We start from the raw sequence: 26,599 nt of genomic DNA on the forward strand, positions 1-26,599 counted from the left end.
CTGGCTGATGGACCACAAAGGCAGTGCGATTACTGGGTATTTCCAGTCTGCTGGCGCAAAATGGAAAGGAAACTGGACAAATTGTAGCGTAGGTGACATTGTTCAAGTGTCTGCCCTTTCAGGTGTCTCTTAGTGAGCATCAAACAATTCAGGGTGGGTAGATCTATCACGCTCTCAGCCTTCAATGCTAACTCCTACCTAAAGGATGAGAGGCAAGAGCCTGGAAATTGAAATTCCTATGCAAATCTCGCCCATGACCATTCTGAAGCTGGTTCACGAGCTGGACATGGATCCAGCTGAAGGCAAGGACCATTCAGAGCAAATCAATTACTCTGAATGTAATAAATAATTATTACATAAATAATAAATCCCTCTGAGCTGGGCACATCTCCCTTGAAGAGAAAGGCACAGTGCTGACCAAACCCGGTCCAGGTGCTCCCAAAGCCTGATGTACTGCTATGGTACTCAACAATGTGAAGGACAGCAGAGACCACGATTTACATTCCTGGGCTCCAGGTGCTTTTCAAGGAGAGAGCTTATAAGCCAATTTGGACATTCTACTTCTCCAAATCTTTCAGTCTCCAGGACTCTGTTGGTTTCTGCTCAAGGTCGCTCTTCACAAAAGGCAGGAACCAGCTGTAGGGACCTTCTTCCCAGTGGGGATGTTTCCAAGTGGGATATGATACAATGGAGCTGTGAATGCCTGAAGGCAAGGGGATCAGGGCAAAAATAAAAATGACCTCTATTTCTAGTGAGAGATGAAGGGCGTAGGGAATAGTTGAAGAAAACCCACTGAAGATTTGCTTTCCCCTCAAATTTTCTTTCTCCTCTGGTGGCATAGGCCACCTGTTCCCCAGCACAAAGCAAAAGCTTGGTCCTCTTTGGTATTTAAAGGACTAGGATTGTCAAATAGGAGCCGAGTCCCCAGCACTGGGGCTCTATCAAACTGAAATTATGAGGAAACACGTATAATAACAAAAATAACCCCAGCAGACTTTAGGCAGTGAGCCATGCACCTCTTTGCAACCTGTCCAGATGCTGACAGATCCTCCAGACAGGCTGATTGGATGCATCCAAGATGGGGAGCTCAGAGCCACTTGCATCAAAAGAGCCTAATGGAGCCTAAAGCTCAGGTGTGACCCTATCTGGGTGCTACCCACACCGGAGTGGTCGCACTTGGGGATGTAGTGGGCTGATCCCATTGCCTACCCCACACAGTACCCGCTCAGAGCAGCATTACCCCCTCCTTCCTTCCTTCCTTCCTTCCTCATCCCCACCACTAAAAAAAGCCACTCGGCACAGCCTGGCATCAAGTGTATGTTTTATTTTTTAATGGAAGATAAATTCCTTTAGAAAAAAACATTCATCTGGATGATAACACCCATAGAAAAAACCACCAACCTCGTGTTGTTTTTTGTTTTGTTTGTTTTTTTTTTTAATTTGGCATTTGTTATTTGCATTTATATTAAAGCAAAGTGCATCTTTCTTATTTTTTCTCGTTTATACACATTGCACAATACATAAATAATGATGCTTATAAAACGTCTTTATATTTACAAGTAATAATATATTTATATATAACATAAAATACACTTTTTTCTTTAATAAATCTCAGGGTTTTTTTAAGGAGTCTTTTTTTGTGTGTGTGTTTTATTCCCAAAGCACTACAATACAATGCTAAAGTTCCAATGAGAATGCTCTCTTGTTCATTTAAACCTTTATATTTAGAAAAATAGCTTATGTTAAGGTCTAAACATGCTCATTGAGCTAAGAACAGTGTAAAAGTATCATACTCGTGTATGAATTCAAGAAGAAATGAAAGCACAACTGCATCTCCAGATAGGATGGTACCAGGATAACCTGATTGAAGCAGGTTACAACAGACCAACTATCATGAACACTTTTTCTTTTGTTTTCCCCTAAGTTTCTTAAATTGTTTTGTTGGTTTTGTTTCGTTTTACGCTTACGCTTCCGTTGCTTCACATCTCAGCTCAAATTATAAAGCGTGGGCCACGCACAACGTTTCTCCGCTGCTGCTTCGTCCTCTTGCATCAATCCACGATGACAAAAAAAGAAGCGGTGGAAGGATGAATACAGTGACAAAACGTGAACCCAGCAACAAGAGAAATGAAATAGAAATCAAAAGGGTGGGTAAAGACCCAGTTGGGAAGGTTTTGCACCATCCTTCGGCGGCAACATGAGGTTAGCACCGCTGGGGAAAGGGTCTTGGTGTCACCATCACTGGGGATGGCTGGCGGCAAGAAAAAGGTGACGCATAAAAAATACAGGTATCTTGTTGTTTCATCCAAGAGAAGGAGTTGTAACATAAAGGAAGTGGCTTCTGAATTAGTTGATCACATAGGATAATCCTTTCAGAGTCACAAAGTAATTATCGTATGAGATCTATCCCCTTGAACCCTTCACTTCCCCTTCTCAGTTATTATTGGTCATTCACACATTTTAAAAATATATGTATTTATCAAAATACCCAAGGCAAAAAAAATCTTTTCATAAGCTATTTCTCAAGATGGGTGGAACAAAAAAAACCACAAACAAAATAAAACAAAAACAAAAAGTCTGCATGAAAAGCAAGCACTCAGAAGGAAATAATAGCAGCAAAGTAGTAACGATGTCAGGAGTTCACTCTGTCTCGAGTCATCGGTTATTAAAAATAACCTCCAACCAGCATGGGCAACTGCTGATGAACTGTCTCGTGTAGCACTGGCCCCAGCCTTTCACAAAGCTGATCTGAACAGTAAATCCGGTCCATGGTTGCTGCATGAACTCATGGTCGTTGGGTCTCTGCAAGCTGTACGCCTTCTCGTAGTCAAAAGCCTTGATGGAAAAACCTGGGAACACTTTGTGAACCAGCAACGTCCTGGAGTCAGGGTTGTCCAGTGTGGCCGACTTGATGAAGATGGGGTAACTGCTGCGGTTGTACACCCACACGCCGTCCACTTCCTTGGTAAGCTGGATGCCATAGCCGATCTTGCTGCGGACCTTCTGCACCAGTTGGCTTTTGTTGTCCGAGTTGAGCTGTCCGAGGCAGAAACCATTCCCCTGAGGTAGATCATAGAAGATATCCAGGGAGGGCTCTTGGACAGAGTACAGCCGACCCACACGCGTTTTCTCTTCCCAGTATGCCACCACGCACCAGTGTGACCGATGCCCCGGCTCCTGAAGAACTTGGGAATCTGTAGAACATAAGAAAAAAAAAAAGGGAGAACTTGAGCACCATGGGAGTAATACGACATAATAAAATACGACATAATAAAATAAAAACATTAGCCAGTCCTTGCCTGCCCATGCCTTCATAATGCTCTCCATGCACACTCCAACGCCCATAGCACATCCACAAATTCCAAAAGCCATGTCCTAAGGCCACCATTAAGACCATTTAAGTTGAACCACATTTGGGTCAAGTGTGCTGCGCCACTGCCTAGCTCTGGTTAGCAATATTCATAAGGGCTGGTTAGCCCTTATGAATCCTAAATCGCCAGGTCCACTTTCAGAAGTGGCTTGAGATCCACCAGCAGCACCCAGGGCATAGCAATCCTTCGCCAGAACCATCACTAGGACCACCTTCAGTGCCAACAGAAGACAAAGGATGCTCCAGCCAGCTGCATCTGGCAAGACCAAACACCCTAACCCCCCTCATTTACACCCACCGGACAATGGATCCATTTCCATAAAGAACTGCCTGCAGTTCAGAGACACAAATAAAAATGAAGCACTGCTAAGAAAAACACACTGAAGGTCACTCCATGGAACCAGAGGGGACAAGGACTCGTCTGTTCTAATCCATGGGAGACTTCCCTGCCCATAGGCAAAGCGTGGATGATAGAAAGCATGTAGAAGTTGGATGAAGCCCTGGCCCACGGGAAGTACTGTCAGGTGGTGGCAGGGTGGAGACCAAGAAATCTTGCTCTTGTTAACAAAAACAGACTGCAAAAAACCAAAGAAACCCCGTTTGCACAGCCCATCTTTTGACTTCCTCGTCCATGGCAACCTCCTGCAAGCAGCAAGGACGTGACGTGGTAGGAAAAAGCAAAGCTGGGGCTGAGAAATGTGAAAAGCCCCTTTTCCTGACAGAGGATCCCTAGCAGCCTGGCACTGCTCAGCAGGTAATTCCTTCCAGCCACGGTAGGCATGTTAAGACCTGGGAACTACTCATCTCTGTAATTGTATTTGAAAAAAAAAAAAAAAAATTTAAAAAAAAATCAAGCTGGGAATGCAAGTTAGTGAGCACCACTGAAATAATCCCCTGCTCCAGCTATGGGAGTGGGGATGGTGGGTGACCCATCACCCCAAAGCTCTCCCTGCATCACCTCAGTAGCCCCTCAAGATCCCAATGCCATGTTTTTTCTATTTTTTTGCTGTTATAAAACCATTTCCCCAGTGCAGGCATTTCCCTCCAGTCCCTGAGTTGTGCTTCAAGCCCTGTACTGTGCTTTTAAGAAAAAAAAAAAAAAAAAAAAAGCCCAGCCACACACTTTTAATTTCCTCATTTCTATGCCAGCGAGGAAAATATTTCTCCAGTTGCTGGAGGCAGCTACTAAAAATGGGCCTGACTGCATACACCTCAAAATAGGGACCCTTGCTCCTGGGTGAAACCAGGGACTGGGGGTCCTGGCAGCACCAGGTGGTCCCTGGGAAAGCATCCATTGACGTGAGCCTTGGTTTGTCCTTCCAACTCCCCTTTTTGGTGCCTCCCAAGACTTTGTTGCAGACAACTTTATATCCTGCTGAAACTTGGCACCGTGCGAGGGACCGAGGGGGAAATGGAGCGGGCGGCTTGGGTTACCTCATCCCTAACCTAAATGGGGTGCTCTCCACCCAAGGGTGCACCCAGCAGGGCAAGAAACACCCCTGGGATGGTGTTTCCCCCACCCATCTGGGAGACAGAGTAATTCTGGGGGGAAACCCCAGGAAATAGATTAATCAGGGGTGGGGGGAGGCTGCTCCTGGATCAAGAGAGGGGATGCTCCGGGATCCTTCCCCATCTCCACCTCCCCCTCCACCAACTGCCTGTCAGCAATGCTCAGTGCTTGTTGGTTTTTATTTTATAGCAGTTCAGGGAATTTTGGAGCAACAGCCATTGAACCCTGCCGAAATTCCTATAGGTTCTTATTTATCTGAACATAAAAGCATCCCTTTCAGGGGGGGAAAAAAAAGACTTTTTCACCCAATATTTGTGCTTGCATTGGTGAAGACCACTTAACAAGTAGCTCATTGCCGCTTACAAAGAGTTATTTAATTGCCAGTGCATTAAAAAAAAAAGAAAACTCTTAAAAAGGGGAAAAAAAAGAAAAAAAAAAAAAGAAGAAAACTGCCTTGGCTATGAATGAACAGACCTTTATGGAAGGCTGGAAGTTCATGAATGAATCCCACTAGGTTTTTCAATGAGATGGAGTGACCAGACCTCAAGGACAAGTCTTAGGTAATCCGGGATATTTTTTTTTATTAAGAAGCCAATGCCAGCACACAGTATAAATATGCCAGAGCCTCTTCCATTTGCAGGATTCAGCTGTTGACTGGATGTCTAGTCAAAAAGCCATGAGAATATAAGGGTTGAGCTCGGATAAACAGGATCAGACCTCTTTGCCAGCCGCCACCAAAGCTGCTTTTCACAGTCGTTGGGACCCTGGTGGAGCCTCCCCACTTCACCCATCTCCCTGATTCTCACATCCACTGGAAAAGGGGTGGGAAAAGCCAGTGGCATCACTCCGGACCGTGGGGACAGAAGAGGAGGTTGCAGGACAAGAGGGAAAAATGACACAGAGATGTTTCCTACAGCAATGGAGACCTTCTTTTTCTCCAACAGGCTTTTGTTTGGTAGCAATGTCCATGGGTTAATGAAGAAATTAAGATTGATTTTGCCTCAAAAGACCCCCACCAGGCTCATCCTGGTACAACTTGGAGTTGTGGCAGCCATCTCCCATCTCCGCTTGCTGCCAATTCACACAAAACCCAGATCCCAAGAAATCTGCAGCCACATCACCCTCAACATGTCCTTGTGGAAAAAAAACGTCCTGTAATGGCTGAGAAACGTATTGGGATTCTTGTTTTGAGCTAAAAGCATCATTTTTACAGGCTCCTCAGAGCAAACCCATCCTCTCTAAATGCCTGGAAAACTCCCAGTGAACTGGGAGCATTCCCATATTCCAGAAAACAATGATAATGTTTAACGCTATAAACACCCTCACTATTATTTTCATTATTAAGCATCCCTCCATTTGCTGCTATTGTTGGCTTATTATTATTTTCCATGGTTTGTATTACAGGCTGCCTAGAGGCTCTGTCAGGCTTCCCCCAGCACACTGTGCAAGCTTATCATGGAAATAAATAAATAAATAAATAAAATAAAATAAAGTGAGTGCGCCCTCAGGAATGTAGAGAATTAGTCATATCGGTCACTTATAGTTGGGTCTACGTAGAAGAGCTATATGAAGCAAAGCCTATTTCCACACGAAAGAAAGAAATTAAGTCAATAGTTTCGACTTGGCATAATATTTCTTCTAAGTTTACTGTGGATGGTGATGAAGATGGTGATGTCTCAATCTCATTGTAAAAACTCTTGGGTTTCCACATTTTTTACACCGTCCTGGAACATTACTTGGAGGAAGAGTGTCTTCCACAATAGCATCATCCCAGCTACTTCCCAACACACCCACCAGCCTAAGAGCCTGTGAGGCTTCCCACCACCTGCCTTGACCCTTGTAAACATGAAGTTCTACCCAAAATTGCTCCACAAAAGGCCACAACCAGGATTTCTGCAGCTCTGGGTGCGCACTTACTGCCCAGGAGCTCAGGGCATCACCCTGGTCTAGGGAAGGATGCTGCAGGAAATACTTCATCCATGCAGAAATCCTGGAGGATGGGACACTGGAGCAATAACCCCCCAAAATTAAAAGCTGCTGAAACCAAGAAGGTCCAGATGAAAGGTGGTATGGCAGATTCACACCATGGGAACACCCAAATTCATCAACAGCAGTCCCACACTCAGCTCTCCTAAACTGTAGCAGAAAGACTCAAAGTGGCAGAAAATTTCTGGTGCAGCTTTTCTTCTTGACACACGAACATTTTTAAAATGATGAAACCACGTCATCTGTAGATTTTCTGAGCTCCAGTGGTTTTACTAGGAGCTTGGGAAGAAAAAAGTTTGCTTTTTTTTTTTATTCAGGAAGAATCGGAACACTTCAGCAAAATTGAAATGAAAAACATAAATAAGAAACCAAGACAGCTCCTGGCCGGCTTTCGGATGTCAGCTTTGTCCTGATGCCAAGTTCATGATCGTAGAGGGGAGGTGGGCTGGGGATCTTTTGTTTTGCTTTGTTTTGTTTTGACATAGCTAAAGGTTTTCCTGTAATCAACCAGCCTCTAAAGAAAACAGCAAGTTTAGCACACACTGAGCTATCTCACTCACCAGGACTACTCCCATCTGATCAAGTCAAGAGCGATCTAAATTGTCACTGACATCCGCCATAATAACAACTCCTCACTGAAAATGGGAATACAACTGCAACCCTGATTAGGTTGTTAAATACCTGTAATTGGATCTTTCCTCAATGACATCAAGCCTAGACACAAACTAAATCATTCATCCAGCTGTAGAAGCACTTCAAACTACGTATTTATACCTTTCATATATATTTTTATAGATTTTATTTTTTAAAGCAGCTTTCACAGAATCACAGAACGGTTTGGGTTGGAAGAGACCTTAAAGACCATCCAGTTCTAAACCCCTGCCATGGCAAGGACATCTCCCACTGGATCAGGCTGCTCAAAGCTCCATCCAACCTGACCTTGAACACCTCCAGGGATGGGGCAGCCACCACTTCCCTGGGAAACCTGGGCCAGGCCCTCCCCACCCTCACACAAAAACATTTATTCCTAATGTCTAATCTAAATCTCCTCTCTTTCATTCTAAAACCATTCCTCCTCATCCTATCCCTGCACTCCCTGATCAAAAGCCCCTCCCCAGCTTTCCTGGAGCCCCTTTAAGTACTGGAAACTGCTATAACGTCTCCCCGGTGCCTTCTCTTCTCCAGGGCGAACAACCGCATCACTTTCTTTCCCTAAAGCTCTTCTCACGCTCCTCCTAAACCTCCCACCATCACACTTCCTCCTCTCCCTCACTCCTCTCTGATCCCCAGGGCTGGACTTCTCACCAAACTTCCACCTCTGATGCCATACTCACCGTGGCATCATCTACCCTGAGTTGCTCACAAGCCTCCTAATTTTCATAGAATCAAGAATGGTTTGTGTTAGAACAGACCTGTAAAGGTCCCGTCCAGTCCAAACCCCCTGCAGTGTTGAACATATTCAACTTTATCAGGTTGCTCAGGTTTTGTGGTTCTCTCACTTTGGCCACTTGTAGATGTGATACTGCCCACACAACTGGAAACTCAACAGGAACAGTTAAAGGCAACAGATAAATTAACGCTTATGTCCACCAAGAAACCATAGCATCCAAAGGAGACTAGGTCTAGCTAGACATAGCATCCTATGAGACTAGGTCTTACGGACTCCTCCTAAAAGGACCATGCCCCAGAGGTGGGCTCCTGGGGCAGCAAGGAGACCCAGAGGGGTAGAAAGAGCCCTACTTGTCTTTCCAGGAGGCAGATTTCTGCTGGAAAGCAAGCAATGTGGGCAATGCTGATGAGCAGATGAACCTATGGTCCATCCTCCTTTATCCATCAGCACACGTGGAGGGCATTTGTGCTTAAAAAAAAAATTGGCTGGACTGGTGTCAGCACAACTTGTCGTCTGGCTGGGACCAAGGCTAAGACCAAGCTCAGCGTGTCTCGCGCCCGGTAATCTCTCTTGGCTGACCTTAAGTGGCATTTGCGAGCCCAGGGCAGAGCCACACACCCCATTTTCTCCTGTTCATGGAGATGGAGGGGACAGAGACACTGATCCCAGAGCTTTTTATGAGGTTTTGCATGCTCTTCTTGAGGCCCCGCAGGGCAGTGCTTGAGTTGCAGTTTTGTCCCTTTCTTTTACTAGTAAGAGCTGCTTTCTCAGGATATTGTGAAAAACACACCTGAGCTCTTACTCGAGAGGGGATCAGGCATTACATCAAGGTAAGGAGAACACCAAGTATGATGTGCAACCACTCAGCTCATCAAAGCAAGGAAAAATAGGCACCAAAAAGGCAAACTTTACTTCCTTTCTAGTCTCTTGGATAATTTACAGCCTACTTGGGGGAGGGAGCAAACAAGAAAAAGCCAAGAAAATTCCCTCAAAGCCATATTTCCAGGTATGCTTTGTAAAAGCAAAGAAAAAAAAATCCAAATTAAAGGATATATCCTGCTGTAGAAAAGGGTCTTTGTGCTTTTAATGGAGTTGTGGGCAGTCTGGAGACACCACCCATGGTAATGTTTGCCCCAAACCTTTTATATCTCCCTGCACACAAGGGCGAGACAGCTTCAGCTTCCTCACCTCCCCCTACTCTTGATGGCTGGGATAATTCCTGAAAGGCTAATTTAGAGGATGGTCATGTGTTAAGCTCCTGTTGTTTGCAGAGAAAATAAATCCTTACCTACTGCAGGAATGCCACTGCCCAATGTGGCCCATGGGGTCCCTCTACCACATCAATACAAGAGACCCCAAAGAGTTGCGACAGTCAGTTCACGTCAACACATACTTCAGCAGCCCTTAATCTGTGCATTATTGGCATGATAGACCACCTCTTTAGAAGCCATTACAGCCCATCGTGCCAGTAGGTACTTATGGAGTCCTTAATCCGCGGATTGACAGGCTAGACCATAAATTTGTGTCTATGTCTGATTAGGCGGCTTTTATTACTCAACATATACAGTTGTCATGCAGGCTAAAGAGCCTTAAGATAATTTCTTTAATTTATTAACAAGTTGTCCACCCAATGACTTAAATGGCTCCTTGCTCCTAGCAAAATAAGTCAACCATGCATTGAAATAGGTGTCTACCTGAACTTCCCCCCAAGACTTCAGTTCCCTGAAGCTTTCTAAGGGCTTGTATACAGAAGCCGAGATGTTGCTGAGATTTGAAACCTTGTAAGTCTTATGCGGACGCAGAGGACAAGATTTAAGAGTCCATAGCACAGGAAGTACATGGATCAGTTAGAGTCCAGAGGAGACTACAAAGATGATTCGAGGGCTGCAGCACCTCCCACATGAGGACAGGCTGAGAGTTGGGGTTGTTCAGCCTGGAGAAGAGAAGGATGCGGGGAGACCTTAGAGCAGCCTCCAGCACTAAAAGGGGCTCCTGGGAAGAGGCTTGATCAAGGAATGCAGGGATAGGATGAGGGGGAACAGTTTTAAGCTGAAAAAGAGGAGATTGAGATGAGATCTTAGGAAGAAATGTTTTCCTGTGAGGGTGGGGAGGCCCTGGCCCAGGTTGCCCAGAGCAGTGGTGGCTGCCCCATCCCTGGAGGGGTTCCAGGCCAGGTTGGATGGGGCTTGGAGCCCCTGATCCAGTGGGAGGTGTCCCTGCCCATGGCAGGGGGTGGGAGTGGATGAGCTTTAAGGTCCCTTCCAACCCAAACCATTCTGTGATTCTACGATTCTATAATTTGGCAGAAGCCGTAAGGGGAAAGAGTGTGGGATTTCCCAGAATTTCTAACTAGGCCTTTGGCTCAGACTCATGTTAGTAGTGACCCACAAGCCTGGGAGTGCTCTGCTTGGTCCCCTGGTGACCCAACCAAGAACTCCCATCACCTTCACCATGGCTGGGAAACACTGTTGCGAAATCAGGACGAAAATGAGGTCAGGCTGATGGTGGGTAGAGATGACTGATCCCTCAGGACATCCCCTAAGGTTATCAGCCCAATTTAGTGGCACTTTAAGTCAATCTTCTCCCAGTCTGGAACCCAGTCCTGACCTTTGAGGGTTAATTCAGAGACGAGACACACAAGCAAGAAAACAAATGGGAGAAGCATGTTGTTGCAGACCTGCAAAGCTTCTAGAGTGGGCACCAGTATGGCAAACACCAAGGCTGCCCCAGGAGGGATGTCCAAGCTTGAAAAATATAGGGTGACCAACACATACATGTGAAGGAAGCCCATCTTCCCGAAGTCCCCTGCATCAAAGGATGGCAAAGAAAGAACCAAAGTGAAACTGCTGAGTTCACAGAGTCCACCAAACCAGAAATTTGATTCATAAACATCCTATTAGTCACTGCTACTGTCTAATTACAGTGATTAATCAATTACCACGGCTAAAAACGACTCAAGAAGAGAAGAACCTTTTTTTTGTGCCCAATTCTTTAAAAGCCAAGCAAGGCTGCAGCTACAAGGCGGGGGAGGGAGGGAAATACGCAGGCACACACCAAAAATGCCTGTCTGCCTGTCTCCAGTGGTTAGAGAGGAGCCAGCTGACTCCAGTTTCCTCCATACCAGGCTTCGGGCCTCATCAGCCATGCAAATTATAGAGTACCGTGCTGTCTGAAGGCCGAATTTCGACTCAGCTCAGAGAAAAGCCTTAGAGGAAGGGTGGGGATGAAGAAGCCAGCCAAATCCATTCATAATATTTACAGTAAATGGGCCCCTTTGCTGTTGTTTAGTATACAGTCATTCTAATTGTTTTTGAAGTTTTAATTTAAAGAACCTTCTTTATCTGCCTCTCCTTCTGCACCCCTCAAAGGTGTGGGAAAACTTTTCCCTTGTTTCGAAAAAGCAGTAGGACAGGAATCCCTTCCCCAAGCTCCAGCCTGGCAGATGGGTGGGATGAAGGGGCGCTACATGAGGCATCCAACATCCACGGGGTTTCTAGGACCCCCCAGACAGGCGCAGGGGTATGCGGGTTCATGTGGAAAACCTCCAGAAATCCTCTTTTTGCTGCATGTGTCCCCATTGTTGTTCTCTGGCACAATGTCCTGAGAGGACTTGCTGGCTTGGGAGGTGTCGCAGATGCTCTGCAGCCCTGTGCACCCTCCGACCTCCTCCCTTGCCTTGATAGCAACCTGGAATAATCACTTTGATGACAATCAGCCAAGAGGCTCGTCTAGAAAAATGCAGGAAGCCGAAGTCAGCGTTCATGAGGTGCTGCCATGCGCCCCTCGAGCAACTCAGGACCTGGTACCAGCCCCAGATCCTGGAGATGAGCAGATACCTCCACGCTTCATCCTTGGCAGCGGCCAAGACACACCTCTTCTCCACCCATACCCAATCCAGATCTCAACCAGAAACCTTCTGAGAAGGAGAAACCGTCACACAAAGGCCTCTTGACTTTGAACAATGCAGATCAGACTTGAGGATGAGCTGCCAAAATATCTCTACTGGCTTGGGTTGTGCTGGAGCTCTGACGAACACATCCTGCCCATCACCCTTCCAGCGCAGGAATAAATCACTGACATGGATGCTGAAGGCATCAGAGGCCACTGGGCCATGCCAGCCCTGGGGTCACAGCCCTCCTGAACGCAGCCACTGAGCTTGGTTTTAGAGGTTGAAGACCTTAAAAAGCTTTTGCAATTACAAATAAAGCTCCAGTGTTGCAAAGGTGGGAAGGCTGCCTGGTACCCTGCGATGCCCCAGGAAAGAGCAGGGATACGGCCCCCAGGAAAGCCTCAATTCTCCACTGACAAGTTGTAGCTATGTGGGTTACACGTTAAAAACCTTGTAAAGACCTTAATAAAAACTGAAGCAGAGCAGTCTAGGATTTCCAAACGGACACCTAACACCCAGATGTGTGTTAGGATCCTTCCCCCCCCACCCCCAACTGCATTCCACGCACACACACGGCATCGCTGCCTCTCTCATTTCAGTAAGGAAAAGGAAAAAAAAAAAAAAAGCCTCTCTTCACAGCACACCAACCTAGAATTCTCCCCAAAGACTGAAAACAGACGTAAATATGTGTTAAACCACTCCCTTCCCCCCCAAAAAGACCACCCCCTAGCTCCCTTTCCCAGAGCAGCATCCTTCACAGGGATGTAAACCCATGGAAAAAGCAGGGCTGGAACAAAAGTCCTTTTCACGCCCGTCGTGCCCGGCTCCACAACAATTATGAAAACTGTTTAGCTGGGCTGGCATTTGGAGCATTTACTGCATTCCTGCCAATAAATTCCAGCCCCAGATCCGATGGAAAAGGCTCCCCCCCTCTTTTCCCCTCCCTCCCTTGCCTTCATTCCTCCTGGCTTTCTTTACAACCTAATACCCTGTCGACGCGGGGCCAGGGCCTACTTAGGGGGGAAAAAAAACACCCAGCGCCAGACTGGAGACAGCATGCAGACTGAAAAAGTTAATCATTACTTCTGTCTGCCTTTATAATCTAATCACGCCTATTCCTAAGAGCAGGCGGTGAAGCATGCTCACGTACAGGCAGGGTTGCCGCCCAGGGACGGATGGACCTACGGACAGACAGCATCAGCCCTTACCCGGGTAGGGGGAAAGTGAGGGATGGACGAACGGACGGCATTTGGATGGAGTTCACAAGCCTGGCCATGCAGGCACCCCTCTTCTCGCCTCTCACTTTGCTCTGGATTAATAACGCTTAGCAATTATAGAGAATATTACATTCATTAAGTAATTAACCCTCCCGGCGCTCTGGCGGAGGTGGCACCCCCCTTTTCGCAGACAGAGGCCGGCAGAGGATTGCCCTGGGCTATAATACAGGGCAGGTCAGCAGCACTCGGATTAAACAACTAAAAATCTCCTTGTGCTCATCCCACACGGATTTTGGTGGCAGTACCAGAGCTGTGTCCCAGGTGGGGACGGCGCCACAGCCAAGAGTGGAATCACTGACATCCAGCAGCATCCTCCCATGAGAGACAATGCCCAGGGGATGAAGGGCATCACCGATATCCAGGACCATCCTACCACATCGGCAAAGCTCAAGGGATTTGGGGCATCATCAACACCTAGAACGATCTAACCACAAGGGCAAAGCCCAGGGGATGCAGGGCATCACCAACATCTAGGACCATCCTACCACAAGGGCAAAGCTCAGCAGATTTGGAGCATCACCAACAATCAGCAGCATCCTACCACAAAGGCACAGCCCAGCAGATTTGGGGCATCACTGAGCCCAAGCAGCATCCTTCCCTGATGGGAAAGCCCAAGCATGTGGGGCATCACCAAGCACCAGCAGCGTCCTCATGTGGGGGGCAAAGCTCAGGAGATCTGGGGCATAACCAACATTCCGCAGATTCCTTCCATAGGGGACAAAGCCCAGGGGATCTGGGGCATCAACAACAACCAGCGGCATCCCACCACAAGGGCAAAGCACAAGATTTGGGGCATCATCAACACCCAGCAGTAATCTCCTGCAAGGGCAAAGCCCAGGTGATATGGGGTGTCACCAAGAACGAGCAGAATCCTCACATGGAGGACAAAGCCAAGTGGATTTGACACCCAGCATCCTCCTCCTGTGGTGATGAAGCCCAAAGGATTTGGGGCTTGGCATCACTGCTCAGTAAACCCAGTACTAAACCAGCTGCTCCAGAAAATAACCCTGGGGCAATATCTCAGGTGTGTCGAGGCTCCCTGCTCCTGACACCCTGGATACATTTTCCATGCTCAGCTGTGACAAAGAACAGGAAGTCTACAGGCCTCCACGTATGAAGATTTATGGGTTTGTTCCTTATAATGAGCTAAAAAGTCTCAGCCTGGCTTCCAAAGAAAATGAATTCATCAGTTCAAACGCAGTGATGTAACTTCAGGCTCCCAACTCGTTTTCCAAATAAAACTCCTGTTATTTGATTCCCGCTCAAAGGATGATTTTATGGAGTTATTTACTCCATCCACCCTGCCTGGGAAGGTGCCACCAGAGTCCAGTCACAGGGTCACCAGCAGCTATCCCTGAGCAACACCCTATCGCTTGGATTAATTTCTCAACTATGTTGCTATTTTCCTCGCTTTTCCACTCAAAACTTCACCTTGCACACCAGCGTGCAAACAGAGACACAACCTCCCCAGCATTACTTTGCCTCACCCACCGTGGAGGGAGCTCCCCCTCCGCAGTGATGCCTGGCGATTCTTAGCATCTACAAATTCAATCCGTTGTTTTCCATCACCTAAAATCACCAGATCCAGAGCCAACGTCAGCAGATGTAAAAGCAAAGATACTTGAACTTTTACCACCTTTCCAATACTCAAGTCTCTCCGATGCAAAGCCAGCTCTTATTGACGCTACACTGGCAGCTCTGCAAACAAAATCAAGTCAATCTATATTTACGAGGGTTTTTTCAATCTATATATAAGCTGAATATATTCAACATATTCATTATATATTCATTATATCCAATGTATCCAATATAATGAATATATAACAAATACGTTGGATGTATTAAAACTATACAGAATTCAATATATATTAATATATTGAATATATTCAACCTACACACACATATATATAACCTACATATATTCCACATATATATATGTATGTATATATATAAACATCCATGGGCTCACATTACGTACACATATGGTAACGTATTTGCAACGATGCTGCTAAGCTCAACCGTCTGAGCGCTTCTGAATTATGCATTTAATAGAGAAATCTGCCTTTCCATCTGCTCAGGTACTCAGGGAAAAGACAGAAAAACCCACAGAAGCCAGGGCTTCTCCCAACAACGGCTCTCCAAAACCCAGCATGCCACCGGGCATTTCACTTCATCCACATGGGAGGATTGGGCAGGACCACAGAGCCAGGTACCCAACATCACACATGGAAGAGCATCACCGAGAGCATCACCAGGACGTTCTGCAACCACCCTACCAGGCATCTTCCTCCATCCTCAAGGGAGGATGAGGAAAAACTGCAGAGCCATGTACCCAGCATGACACAGGAAGGAGCGTCACCAAGAACATGAGCAGAACATCCTGCAACCACCTCACTGGGTATCTTTATCCCTGAGGGAGGATGCAGAGCCAGTTACCCGCCATCACACATAGACAAGCATCACCAAAGAGCATCACTGTGACTTCCTGCAACCTCCTCACTGGGCACCTTCATCCATGAAGGAGGATGAGGAAGGACTGCAGAGCCAGATACCTTCCATCATACATTGAGTAACATCCCTGAGAGCGTCATCAGGATGTCCTGCAACCACCCCACCAGGCATAGCATCACAGAATAGTTAGGGTTGGAAGGGACCTTATAAAGATCATCTAGTTCCACCCCCCCTGCATCTTACTTCATCCCCAAAGGAGGATGAGGAAGGACTGCAGAGCCAGGTACCCACCATTGCACATGGAAGAGCATCCCCAAAAGCATCACTGGGCCCTCCTGCAACCACCTCGTGGTGCTTCAGCGCTGCCGGCACAACCCAACCAGGGAGCTGAAGATGGGAGGTTTTTATGCAGCGAGGTTAAAAGGGTAGAGAAGGGCTGAGCCAGCTCTTACAGGGTGGTTGTTGTTCCTTTTTTTTTTCCTCCTCTTGCAAGTTAAAACCAAGATAATGACACTGGGTGGGGACCAATTTGAAGGGCTGAGCAGCCAAACCAAAATTAGTCTCCCGGCCAAGAGCTTCCTAGGCCTCACAGTTTGGGGAAGGAAGCTGAGAAAAGGCTTGGAAAAAAAAAAGAAAAGATTCCTCGGGAAGCTCGAGCGTCGCACTCAAGCGAAGGTGACCCTGCTAGTCAAATATTTTTCAACATAGTGAAAATAAAATAAAAGTACTGGAGCAACCTCCCTCGGAAAAGCAGGGCCCACGGGATGGGTTTTTTTTCCTCCTTTTCTTTCTCCTCCTCCCCCAGCACTTTCTTTCCTTTCACTAATAACTATGTTTTCTTGAATAATTTTTTTTCTTGGCTCTTTCCTCATAAAAGACTGATGTAATTTCCTGTCTTGTCCCAATGTTTCCTGTTAATTAACAGGGTGAAAGTTATCATCACGTATTTAAATGGCTACCCAAAGGAGGGGAGGGGAAAAAGAGGGAAAAATAAAAGAAAGAAAAGGAAAAAAAAGGGCCATCTGTTAGAAAATAACACGTCACATCCCCAGTAGCACAAAATAAAAGGTGCAAGAAAGCTTTTTGGACCTGACAGCTCAGGCCCATCAGCAAAGACCCCGTCAAGAGTGGCTCCCATGGCAGGTCTATGCACGGGGGATGTAAGCCCCCACCCTTCCCTGGATGGGGATGGAAAATCCCTGCAATGCTTGCCCAGAAAAGCTCTTTTTTTTCATTAAAGAAGGAGAGGAGAGGAGAGGAGAGGAGAGGAGAGGAGAGGAGAGGAGAGGAGAGGAGAGGAGAGGAGAGGAGAGGAGAGGAGAGGAGAGGAGAGGAGAGGAGAGGAGAGGAGAGGAGAGGAGAGGCTAAAATAAAATAAAATAAAATAAAATAAAATAAAATAAAATAAGAGAAAGAAGTGCTGCTTTTATTAAAGAAGTAGTTAAAAAAATAAAAACAAAACCAAGGAGCTAATCCAAAGCCAGCAGGCGGAAATCCTGCGAGACACCAAGCTCCTTCCCTTCTCCAACCTCAGCCCCACACAGAATCAGGCCACTCGCTTCTCCATGCCTTCCCATTCCTCAACAGCAGCCATGACGCAGACGGTACCCTATCAGCACCGGAGCCAAGCTGGTGGCCTCGGCACACTGACAGGGGGTGAAAACAAAGTGATTTAGGCAAAAAGCGAGGGTGGTTAGAACAGAGACTGTGCCTGAGCGGTTAATAATATCATGGCACTGAAAATAAACTGGAAAGGAAGCTCCTTTGTGACAGTCGGCAGGCAGCCAGGCTGCGGCATGGGTCATTCAAGCCGGACGGGGACGGCAGTGGGGCTGGCACCCACCCGCGCCCGGCTCCGGTCAGCACCCGCTACCCAGCCCATTATTGTCTGAATGCACCCGCTTAGGGTTAGGGGTGCTCCGTTCACCCCATTTTTGCCCTGCGCCCCCTAGAAGGGGATGTACCCCTGTTTTTTTCTCCAGAGTGGAGGTTTATGGTCTTGGCCAACATGGTTAGAAATAGGCATCCCCCCATGCCGGCGGCGGGGAAATGCATGTGGTTAATGTTACTGGTTCCTCTAGTGTAAGTGATACCCGCTGGCAGACAGCAGCGATGGAAACGATGCAGCCCGCATCCCTGCCAGCCCAGGGCTGCTCCTCTACGAGTGTTTTTGTCCCTTGGAGTTTTAAATGTCCCCAACGATCAAGTTGCTGGCACTTATCAGGGCACCTTTTGCAAGCAGAGCATGGTTTGAAATGATACCCGACTTCCAAAATCCAGCTTTTTGTCCTCGTTCCTCCCTAAAAAGCAACTGCTCGCACGGTACAACCCTGGTGGCACCCGTCATAGTTCCCACTATGAAGGACTCGATGGTGGTGGGATCTTCTTTTGCCTTTTATCACCAGCTGGTCTCAAGGCATTGTTTGGTTGGTTGGGAAAATCTGTCGGCGCCTGGAGAAATGGATTTAATGAAGCAGTACAGGGATGGACTAAAACACTCGGCATTTAATGGGGGAGCACCTCGGCCATCATTTTTTTTTTTTTAAAACCCATCCTAGAAGAGTATCTAGGAAGGATCAAAAGGCTCCAGAGCACTTAAATGTAATTATTAAATGGGTCCTATTTGCTTTGAGGGGATTTTAATTAGCTAAGAGACAGGAGGAGGATGCCCCCAGCATCCCTGCGGCAGCACAGGGCTATCCCCGTCATGTTCTCAGTGCGAGGGTCCCCAGAGGGTGAGATCCCCCTTAAAAAAAAACCCACAGGGCCAAAGGAGGAGCCGGAGCAGGCAGCCAAGCCAAGAGAGCCGGGGTTGGTGCCAAGTGCCGGCTCCCTCCTCCCCGCCGGCCACGGTCAGATGATGTGCGAGGCGAGCCGGGAGGCTCCTAGTCTGGCAGGCAGCCTGCTTTGCTCCAGAGGCTCCAGTGCTGTCATCTAGGCGTTAACCCCTGATAACCTTGTCTTTTCCAGGACTGGATTGTGTTTTTTAGGTAAGCAGCAGGGGCGAAGTCACGTCTCCAACAAAGCTGGGATAGAAAGGGTGCAGCGCCTTGCGATGCTCAAAGCAAATTAAAAAATACTAAAAGGACATATATGCTCAAAAATAAACCAAGAATAAGTGACTTAAAAAAAAAAGAAAAAAAAATCCCAAGCAATTGTTTATCCCTGGGACAAATATACAATCCTAGTTCCACAGGAAGATGTCTCAGTTTCAGATTATAATAGGATGCCAATTTGTAAATAAAGGCATTTCACAGGAGGTTATAAACTCTGTACGAGAGGGAGGTGGAAAGCAGGGGGGGGAAGGGGAAAACGCAAGCAGGACTCTGCCCGGAGAAACTACGCGGGATCCTGTTTACGTGGCGAGAGGGAGTGATGGGAAGCTGCTTGCTTCTGCTCTGGATCTGAACAAGGTGCTTTGTCCCTGGCGAGCAGATACCAGCAGGGATCAGAGGCATAGTGAAACATTCCCAGCCTGCCTGCGATTTTGGAATGAAATGTCACCCAGCCAAGCGGTCCCTTAAACCAGACAAGGTCCCACTCCCAGGGAGAGCTGGAGCAGGGAGCAATGTTGATGCATCTCCAGAGGTCTTTTCCCATCTTTTTCTGTGCAGAGTCAGTTGGGAGGGAGAAACTGAGGCAGCACCCGCTCTGGAAGAGCCTTGCTGGTCCCCCAGCCTCCAGGCATCGCAGTGACCTGGCTCAGCACCCACCAAGCATCACCACTCAACATCCACTGGATGCAGGAGACCCTGGGGTGGTTCCAGAGTCAGGACAAGTCAATGGAATTGGGTTAAATATAGGTAAACTCTCAGGTAAGGTATTTTATACATAATCCTGTTAGATAAAAAAGCAGCAGAAGTGGCGAGGATGCAAACCAGCTCATCTCGCTTTCCCGATCAGGGCCAGCTCTGGGCTCCCTGGAGAGCTTCACTTTGCCCACAGATCCAGCACCGTTCACCTGTCCTACCTTCTCAACCACCACAACCTTCCAACAGCCAAGAGCCAGCAGCTCCATGCCACATATGGGTCAAGAGGAAGATGTCCAGCGCTGGGTGGAGAGAGCATCCCATGGAAACAACGCCAAAACCATCAAACACCATGAGCTCACTCCTACTCTCAGAGGAGACCTCCTCCATGGGTTACACGGGCATTTGGCTCCCACCAATCAGATGCCACCACACCTCAGCCCGGCTACCTCCAGGCTTCTCCAAGCATAGGTTTGCTTGTTTGAAAGAGGAGTCATAATCAAGCACATCTGCTGGGAACAGGTCAGCTCAAAATACAGGGAAAAACACCCACTGTCTCCTATTTACAGAAATTATTTCTTCTGCAATGGGATATTTTTGCTCTGCTCTTTAACCACGTCAAGGATCCGGACTGGTAACACCTGGGCACAACCACCTTAGTGGGAGACAGCAGGAGCAAGGAATCCTGGCCTACCCACAGAGTCACCTCCAATAAAAAGGAAGTTTTCAGAACATAAATAAAGGCAAGAATATGGAAGCAAGAGCCATAACACTCGGGGAGTGAAGGGTGCATTAGTTAGTGAAGAAATGGGATGCCTGGGGAAGAGACAGTGGAGGTAGGATGAGAAGAAGACACCAGCACAGCATCAAGGATTACACAATTCTGTATTCCTGGGCCAGGAAGGGGAAGAGAGAGAGGAGGGAGGGAGGGAAAGACTGGCTCAGATAGGTCATCGCAAGGGGGAAACACTCCCAGTACATTCTCCTGGGCATGCACTCCCCCTCCCACATCCTCCAACATCTCTGGTATCCATCAATGAAACTGCCTTCATCCTCCAGAATGAGACTGTTACACTGGCAGTGGCCAGACCTGAGAGCCCTCATCATCAAAGGATCCCCGGGGAGAGCTGCAAGGGCACACTCTTCCATACCCTTTTTAAAGTTCCTCTTGCCATCATCCTCTCAACCTCTCCCCATGGTTTCCCTGCCAGAGTAGCTGTGAACCCCAGGCTGGACCCATGCCCGTATTTTCAGTGCCGAGAGCAATCTGCCTCACCAAATCCAGCCCTTCCAGCTTCCAGATGTTAGGAGCAGGTCTACTGACTTTGAAGATGGCTCCTACACCAGCATCCCCTGCCCATCACTGGTGGCTAAAGCCTACGGTGCTATGGGAACCCACCACCACCATCCACTCATGATGTCTTTTTCCTCAACTCCTGCTTCAGTTTCCATACCTAGCAAAATCAGGGGGTTTTTTTGTTTTTCTTAAAGCCACCCTTTCATCAAGGAACTTCAAACAGAGGCCTGATCTGGAGGGGAGGAGGGTTCCTGGATCCTCCACTCACCTTCACTGATCCCCATCTGCCCAAACTCAGGTAAGACCAAGCTGAAGCACTCCCCACGTGCCCTGCCAATAACTCATTAAAGCCCTCTTCAAATATACTCTTCTGCTAACTAAAATATGCAAAGGGAGAGCAGAAAGAAAGGAGAAAGTGAGCTTTGGAGGACTGCTGCAAAGTGCGTTTATTTTCCTTTCTCGACTGGGTCTCTCCAGTTGGGAATTTTCAGCGCTGCACTTCTGTTTGTGGAAGGGAGATGCCAGTAAATCAGAGCAAATTCAAAACAAATGCTCTTTCATGTGGAGGCATTCGGCTTTGTTTCAGGGCTTGGGTAGCTCACCGTATCCCTTCATGACTCAACTCTCCTATCAGCTCCTCATTAAACTAAATGGCTACAATTACATTTAGGGAGGAAAAAAGAGTGGTTAATGATCGTAAAAGGCTCTGTTTTCCAGGCTTTTTAGGGGGTGAACCTTTGATAAGGTAGACAAAAAAAAAAATCCAGTCTACTGAAACAATAAAAATACAATAAAATAAGTAAAAAAAAAAACCAAACTGCATTTTCATAGGGGAAATATGGTTTCTTTCGGGGAGGAGGTTCAATTAGGGAGCTGGGGCTCCCCTTCCCAAAGCCCTTTGGGAGGCACCAGGAACAAGCCGTGTTATTTCCTGCAGCCCAAGCCCCCACCTCCTGCGCCTTCCCTTCGGGAGCAGAGCAGCCAGACGAGATGTTATCAATAGGCTGAACCTTATAGAAAGCCCCCTTTTAAAAGCAAGTACTTCCTCTGCTTATTTCATGTGGTATCCTGTGGAACTGAATTCTCTCCTCCCCTCCGCAATGTATTTCAGGAGGAAAAAGGAAAAAAAGAAAGAAAGAAAAAAGACCTAACAACACCCTTATTGTGTTTTTTTCACTTCTTGCCTTTTTTCTTTCTACAGTCTCATTTTTTCCTTCCCTACAGCTACAGGCTGCAATAGCAAAATAATAAAGAAAACCCCAAAAATTCTTCTGCATTAAAAAAAAAGCCCAGCGACAAATTTCTCTGTTTCCTCTCCCCCTCTGTTTGATTAATTCTCATTAGGGCCTTTGAACAAACAATATGCTCCCCTCTCAAATAACAGACAGGGTATATATTACACCCGAAGAAAAACAAACAAGGCTCACTTAAAGACATCCACACCAAACGCAATTCCTGGAGAGAGGCAGTGGCAGATGCACGCATGCGCAGCCACCACCAACCCAATTCTGAAATTCCAGTTTCAGGGCAATGAATAAATCATAAATCAGGGAGACATCTCGACAAAGAAAAGCACCTTCAAACGTCAGCAAGTACATGCAGGTACACGGTTTCAGACAATTTAATCCTGGTAGAGACAGAGCCCGGCCACAGAGTTGGCTGGTCTGGGGCAGGAGATGAGGTGCTGGAGACATCACACCTTGGAAAATGTGTTTGGAGTTGGACTAGATGACCTTTGAAGGTCCTTTCCAATCCAAACCATTCTACAAAAAGTGTAAGAGGGGTGGGGAAACCACCATCCAACCCTGTCCCATAACGACACGTGGAAGCTGAAGGAGAATGGCAACAAGGGAAACCACAGAATATCTCAAGTTGGAAGCAACCCATAAGACTCATCAAATCACTCGCTCTGCAACGTCTTCTGCAAAAAAAAATGGAGTCACCTTTCCTTCCCAGCACCAAGAGCTTTCCACATGAGATGTGGGACACTGGTTATCCTCCCTGGAGCAAAGCCCAGCTACATCTCTCACCCCAGAGACAAGACACCACCACCATGTCAAGGAGAGTTTGACACCAAATCCTTCTGCAAGGCACGACTGCACCTGCCCTGATAATCCACGCATCTCAACAAACGGGTGGCCAACATCACTTCACCTTCCCAAAACACTCCTCTTCCTGCCTCGCTCCAAAAATTAATGGAGCGTAAAGCTGGAACTCAAAGGAAATATGGGCTTTTGGGGATGGAGAACAGTGCCTGGGATTTCAACACATCCTCTGCATGAGAAGTAAGCAGCTGCTACTGAAACGAAACCCAATTCCCCCTTCGAGCACAGCTTTCTCAACAACTCACATCCCCAAAACTCCCCAGCATCATTTCACCTTCTGTCAGAACCCTCTATCGATGCAACGCGCGGCAAAAATCAAGGACAGCAAGAGATGACTTACCTGAAAGCCCCCCAGGGGCTAGATAATTAGTTCCCCCTGTTTCAGTGGAGGAAGGCACAGAGTCTGGACAATCTGCTGGAGAGGAGGAAAAGAAGGGGAAAAAAAAAAAATCAGTATATAGGCAGTTCTTCTCAGGCTTCCAGCATCACCGTGAGCAGAACACACATTCCAAAGGGTTTAGCAGGAAGCGATTACTAATTGTCCGCACAGAGACAGTAGTTCCTCAAGAAGCATCCACCCTAACTCGTCGCCTCAATCAAGGCTCCGCGCTGTGCTTCATTACCAGCCAATGCTGATTACAGACTGGTAAAAATTACAGACTGGCTGCCACCTCTCCGGTCAAGTCACCGAGTAATGAGATCAAGGTCGCCATCGTTCTGATGTAAGCGAGCTCCCAAAAATGCTTAAACTGTGGCTGTATGCACCCGATTTAGTCAACACCTGTAACTCACCGAAATGGGAACCAAAAGGAAAATGTCTCACCACCATCCTTTTGTGGCAAACGGTCTATGCTTGTGCTCCCCAGCTCAACCTTTGTCACTGCCAGCTGCTGGCAGATATTACACCCTGCTGTCCCCTCCTTGGACAGGTGGGCAACTGTATCTACTCCTCCAGGCACCGGTGAAAGGCAAGGGCAGGGCAAGATCAGCTGCCCTGTTAGAGGTTTCTCCTGATGCATGGAGGCATTTGAACTCAAAGTTTGGACTTTTCCATCCCAAGCCTCCTCCTCCAAGTGACAAAAGCTAGCAGCCAACACTGATCCCCTGGTCCTAGAGGCAAATTCAGCTTTTTGACCACTACCATGTGGGAATCAAGCTCGAGAACACTCCATGCCTGAGAAGATCTAAGAAGTTCACACAACCTTCTGGTCCTCAGCAGGCTGATGGGGATTATGGGCTCTCTAGTGCCATTGTTTTGTTGATGGCTATGTCTCAAAGCAAGGGCCACCATCAGGACAGCCAAGTTTCTCCCTACTGATAAAGTAATTTTTCTAGATCTCACCCTTGAAATCCCAGTGAAAAGAAATTCCTGCCTCAGAGTAAAGGAGAAGCCCTAACAGGAATACACAATTTAACAGGATATACTTAATCAAACCAAAAACAATAGGGGAGACAGGAAATGGACTTACTTGTGAAATACTGTATAAGATACACTCTCTAGATGCCTCGTCCTGCTTTCTATGCTTTGAAGAACTACGCTTTTTTCCTTTCTTTAACCCTTTCTAGTCCAGACAGAAGATTCACCCTTCTTTTCCCCTGAGATGGCTTCAACAACTTAGGTAACAGATGCCTTCTGAACACAGGCTGGACCACCCTGCTCCACGCTGGGCTCCATCTGCCCTCAGTTACAGCTCCCCGATGAAGCCCTGTGGGACAAAGGACATCATCCGCCCTTTTCATGTTGCCTTACTCTAGGGATCATACATCACCAGGTCATCTGTGGTGATCACACATCACCACACTGGACAGGACAGCATGAGAGAATCCCACCTCGACTTAAAATGCACAACCGTAGCAACAGAGGGAGGCTGATCTTACAGCAATGCTGCTCCAGTCTGGCTGCAAATTCACTTGCCACTTGACATTTCTGCACTGAGGCTGAACACCAGGACAGATTCAGAGCCTCCATAAACACCTGGACTGATCACTGGTCCATCAAATGAAAGCCCAAGTGTCCTTTTGTGACTTCTTTACAACTGTCAGCTCCCTTCTTATGTCCCATCATCCAACAGCTAGTCCCTTTCCACTAATTACCCTCTGAAGTCTCTTCAGAGGACACAGAGCTGATGCACCTCAATTCTACACCAAGTGTGATGGTCAGGTGTGGGATTTGCCCAAAAGCAGGACCCTCTTGGGCTCTCTGCCCTACATATGGCTGGTTTAATCTTTGCACTCTTCCCATCACCCTCACATCTGCCAAGGGCTCTCAATAGTAGAGGGGTACTAAGGCTCATTTTATTTTCAGGTCACAGCATCAGAGGTTTACCCAAGCTTAATGCACATGAATCTTCTCAAACTGCCTTCCCGCAATATAAAACCATCACAGAGATGCACAATTATTCCTGGTGGACACTCGCCCAACCTTGCAATGGGCTGAACAGTTCCTGGAAGCTGCCAAACTTCCAGTCCCCCTGAAAGTTGATGCCACAGGACTGCATTCAGCTCTGCAGCAACATCTCAGTGGGCTTCCTGCAATCTCATACTCCTGCCACACCAGGATCAGCCATCCAGGAGCATGATGGACACAGCCACAGACAGTCCAATGTCCCACTTAATGATGGGTCAAAATATCTGCTTGAATTATCTGGGGCAACACTTTTCATCTTGTTTCCAACGTGGCTGCAAGTGGTATTTCCTGTAGGGATACCGGCGATGCTGAGTGTCACACGCCTCCTGAATTAAGAGTGAGCCTGGCACTGTGCGAGCCACCATCACCCATACCTTCAACCGTTCCCTGTGCAGAAGAGGGAAAGTCCTCTCCTTGATGGACAACCACACCAGCCTGGACCCACAGCCTTCCTACAGGTAACCTGGCTGTCAAGGGCAGATCTTTCTACTCTGCAGTGAGGGCAAAAATAGCAAAACTATCCTACCAACACTCAGTCTGATCCAGCATTTCACCACCTGCAGCAGATCCCCCTGCCGCCCCTGCTTTCCTCCAGCCAGAGACACAGCCTGTCTCAGCTGCCCTCACCTCCCCACAAAAAAACCAATCCCCAGCAAAACGGTTTTAAACTAAAAGAAGGGAAATTCAGACTAGACAGAGGAAGAATTTTTTTCCTGTAAGAGTAGTGAAACACTGGCCCAGGTTGCTCAGAGAAGTGGTGGACGTCCTATCCCTGGAAACATCGAAGATCAGGTTGGATGGGGTTCTGAGCAACCTGATTGAGTTGAAGATGTCCCTGCCCATTGCAGGTGGGTTGGACTGGATGGGACCTTTAAATGCCCCTTCTAACCCAAACCATCCTATTATTCTATGATCAAGGGCACTGCCAACTGCTTTTGGAGCCCATGCTGGTCCAGGTATTCCTGTCTGTCTGTCCATAGGAAGCACTTACAAGACAGCTGTAAATGCTTAAACATTCTTATTACCACCATCAGGCTTGACTGAAAAGCAGAAGCTTCCTACTGAGTGTGTATTCCCATGGCACACTCAGTTTCCCAAGTCTAAATGGATGGATTACTCCCACCCGAGGTCCAACAGGAGAAGACAGTTTAAGTGCATCAGCAAGGCA

The 26,599-nt window shown here is 47.3% G+C and overlaps 1 protein-coding gene across 3 annotated transcripts in view; it reads right to left on the minus strand.

Moving 5' to 3' along the window:
• Positions 1–1,386: 1,386 nt before the first annotated feature.
• The window catches only part of SMAD7 (SMAD family member 7), a 31,034-nt gene continuing 5,821 nt past the window's right edge, over positions 1,387–26,599 (minus strand). The window contains exons 3-4 of one of the 3 annotated variants that reach the window (XM_054055045.1): positions 23,365–23,436; positions 1,387–3,194 (exon numbers count right to left, since the gene is read on the minus strand). In XM_054055045.1, coding sequence (XP_053911020.1) covers positions 2,656–3,194; positions 23,365–23,436 — 611 coding nt within the window. In that variant the 3' untranslated portion in view covers positions 1,387–2,655. Of the gene's footprint in view, positions 3,195–23,364; positions 23,440–26,599 lie in introns of all 3 variants that reach the window. The other 2 variants (XM_054055044.1, XM_054055046.1) reach the window with 2 other exon arrangements.

Source organism: Cuculus canorus, chromosome Z, assembly GCF_017976375.1.
Source record: "Cuculus canorus isolate bCucCan1 chromosome Z, bCucCan1.pri, whole genome shotgun sequence".
Lineage (NCBI taxonomy): Eukaryota > Metazoa > Chordata > Aves > Cuculiformes > Cuculidae > Cuculus > Cuculus canorus.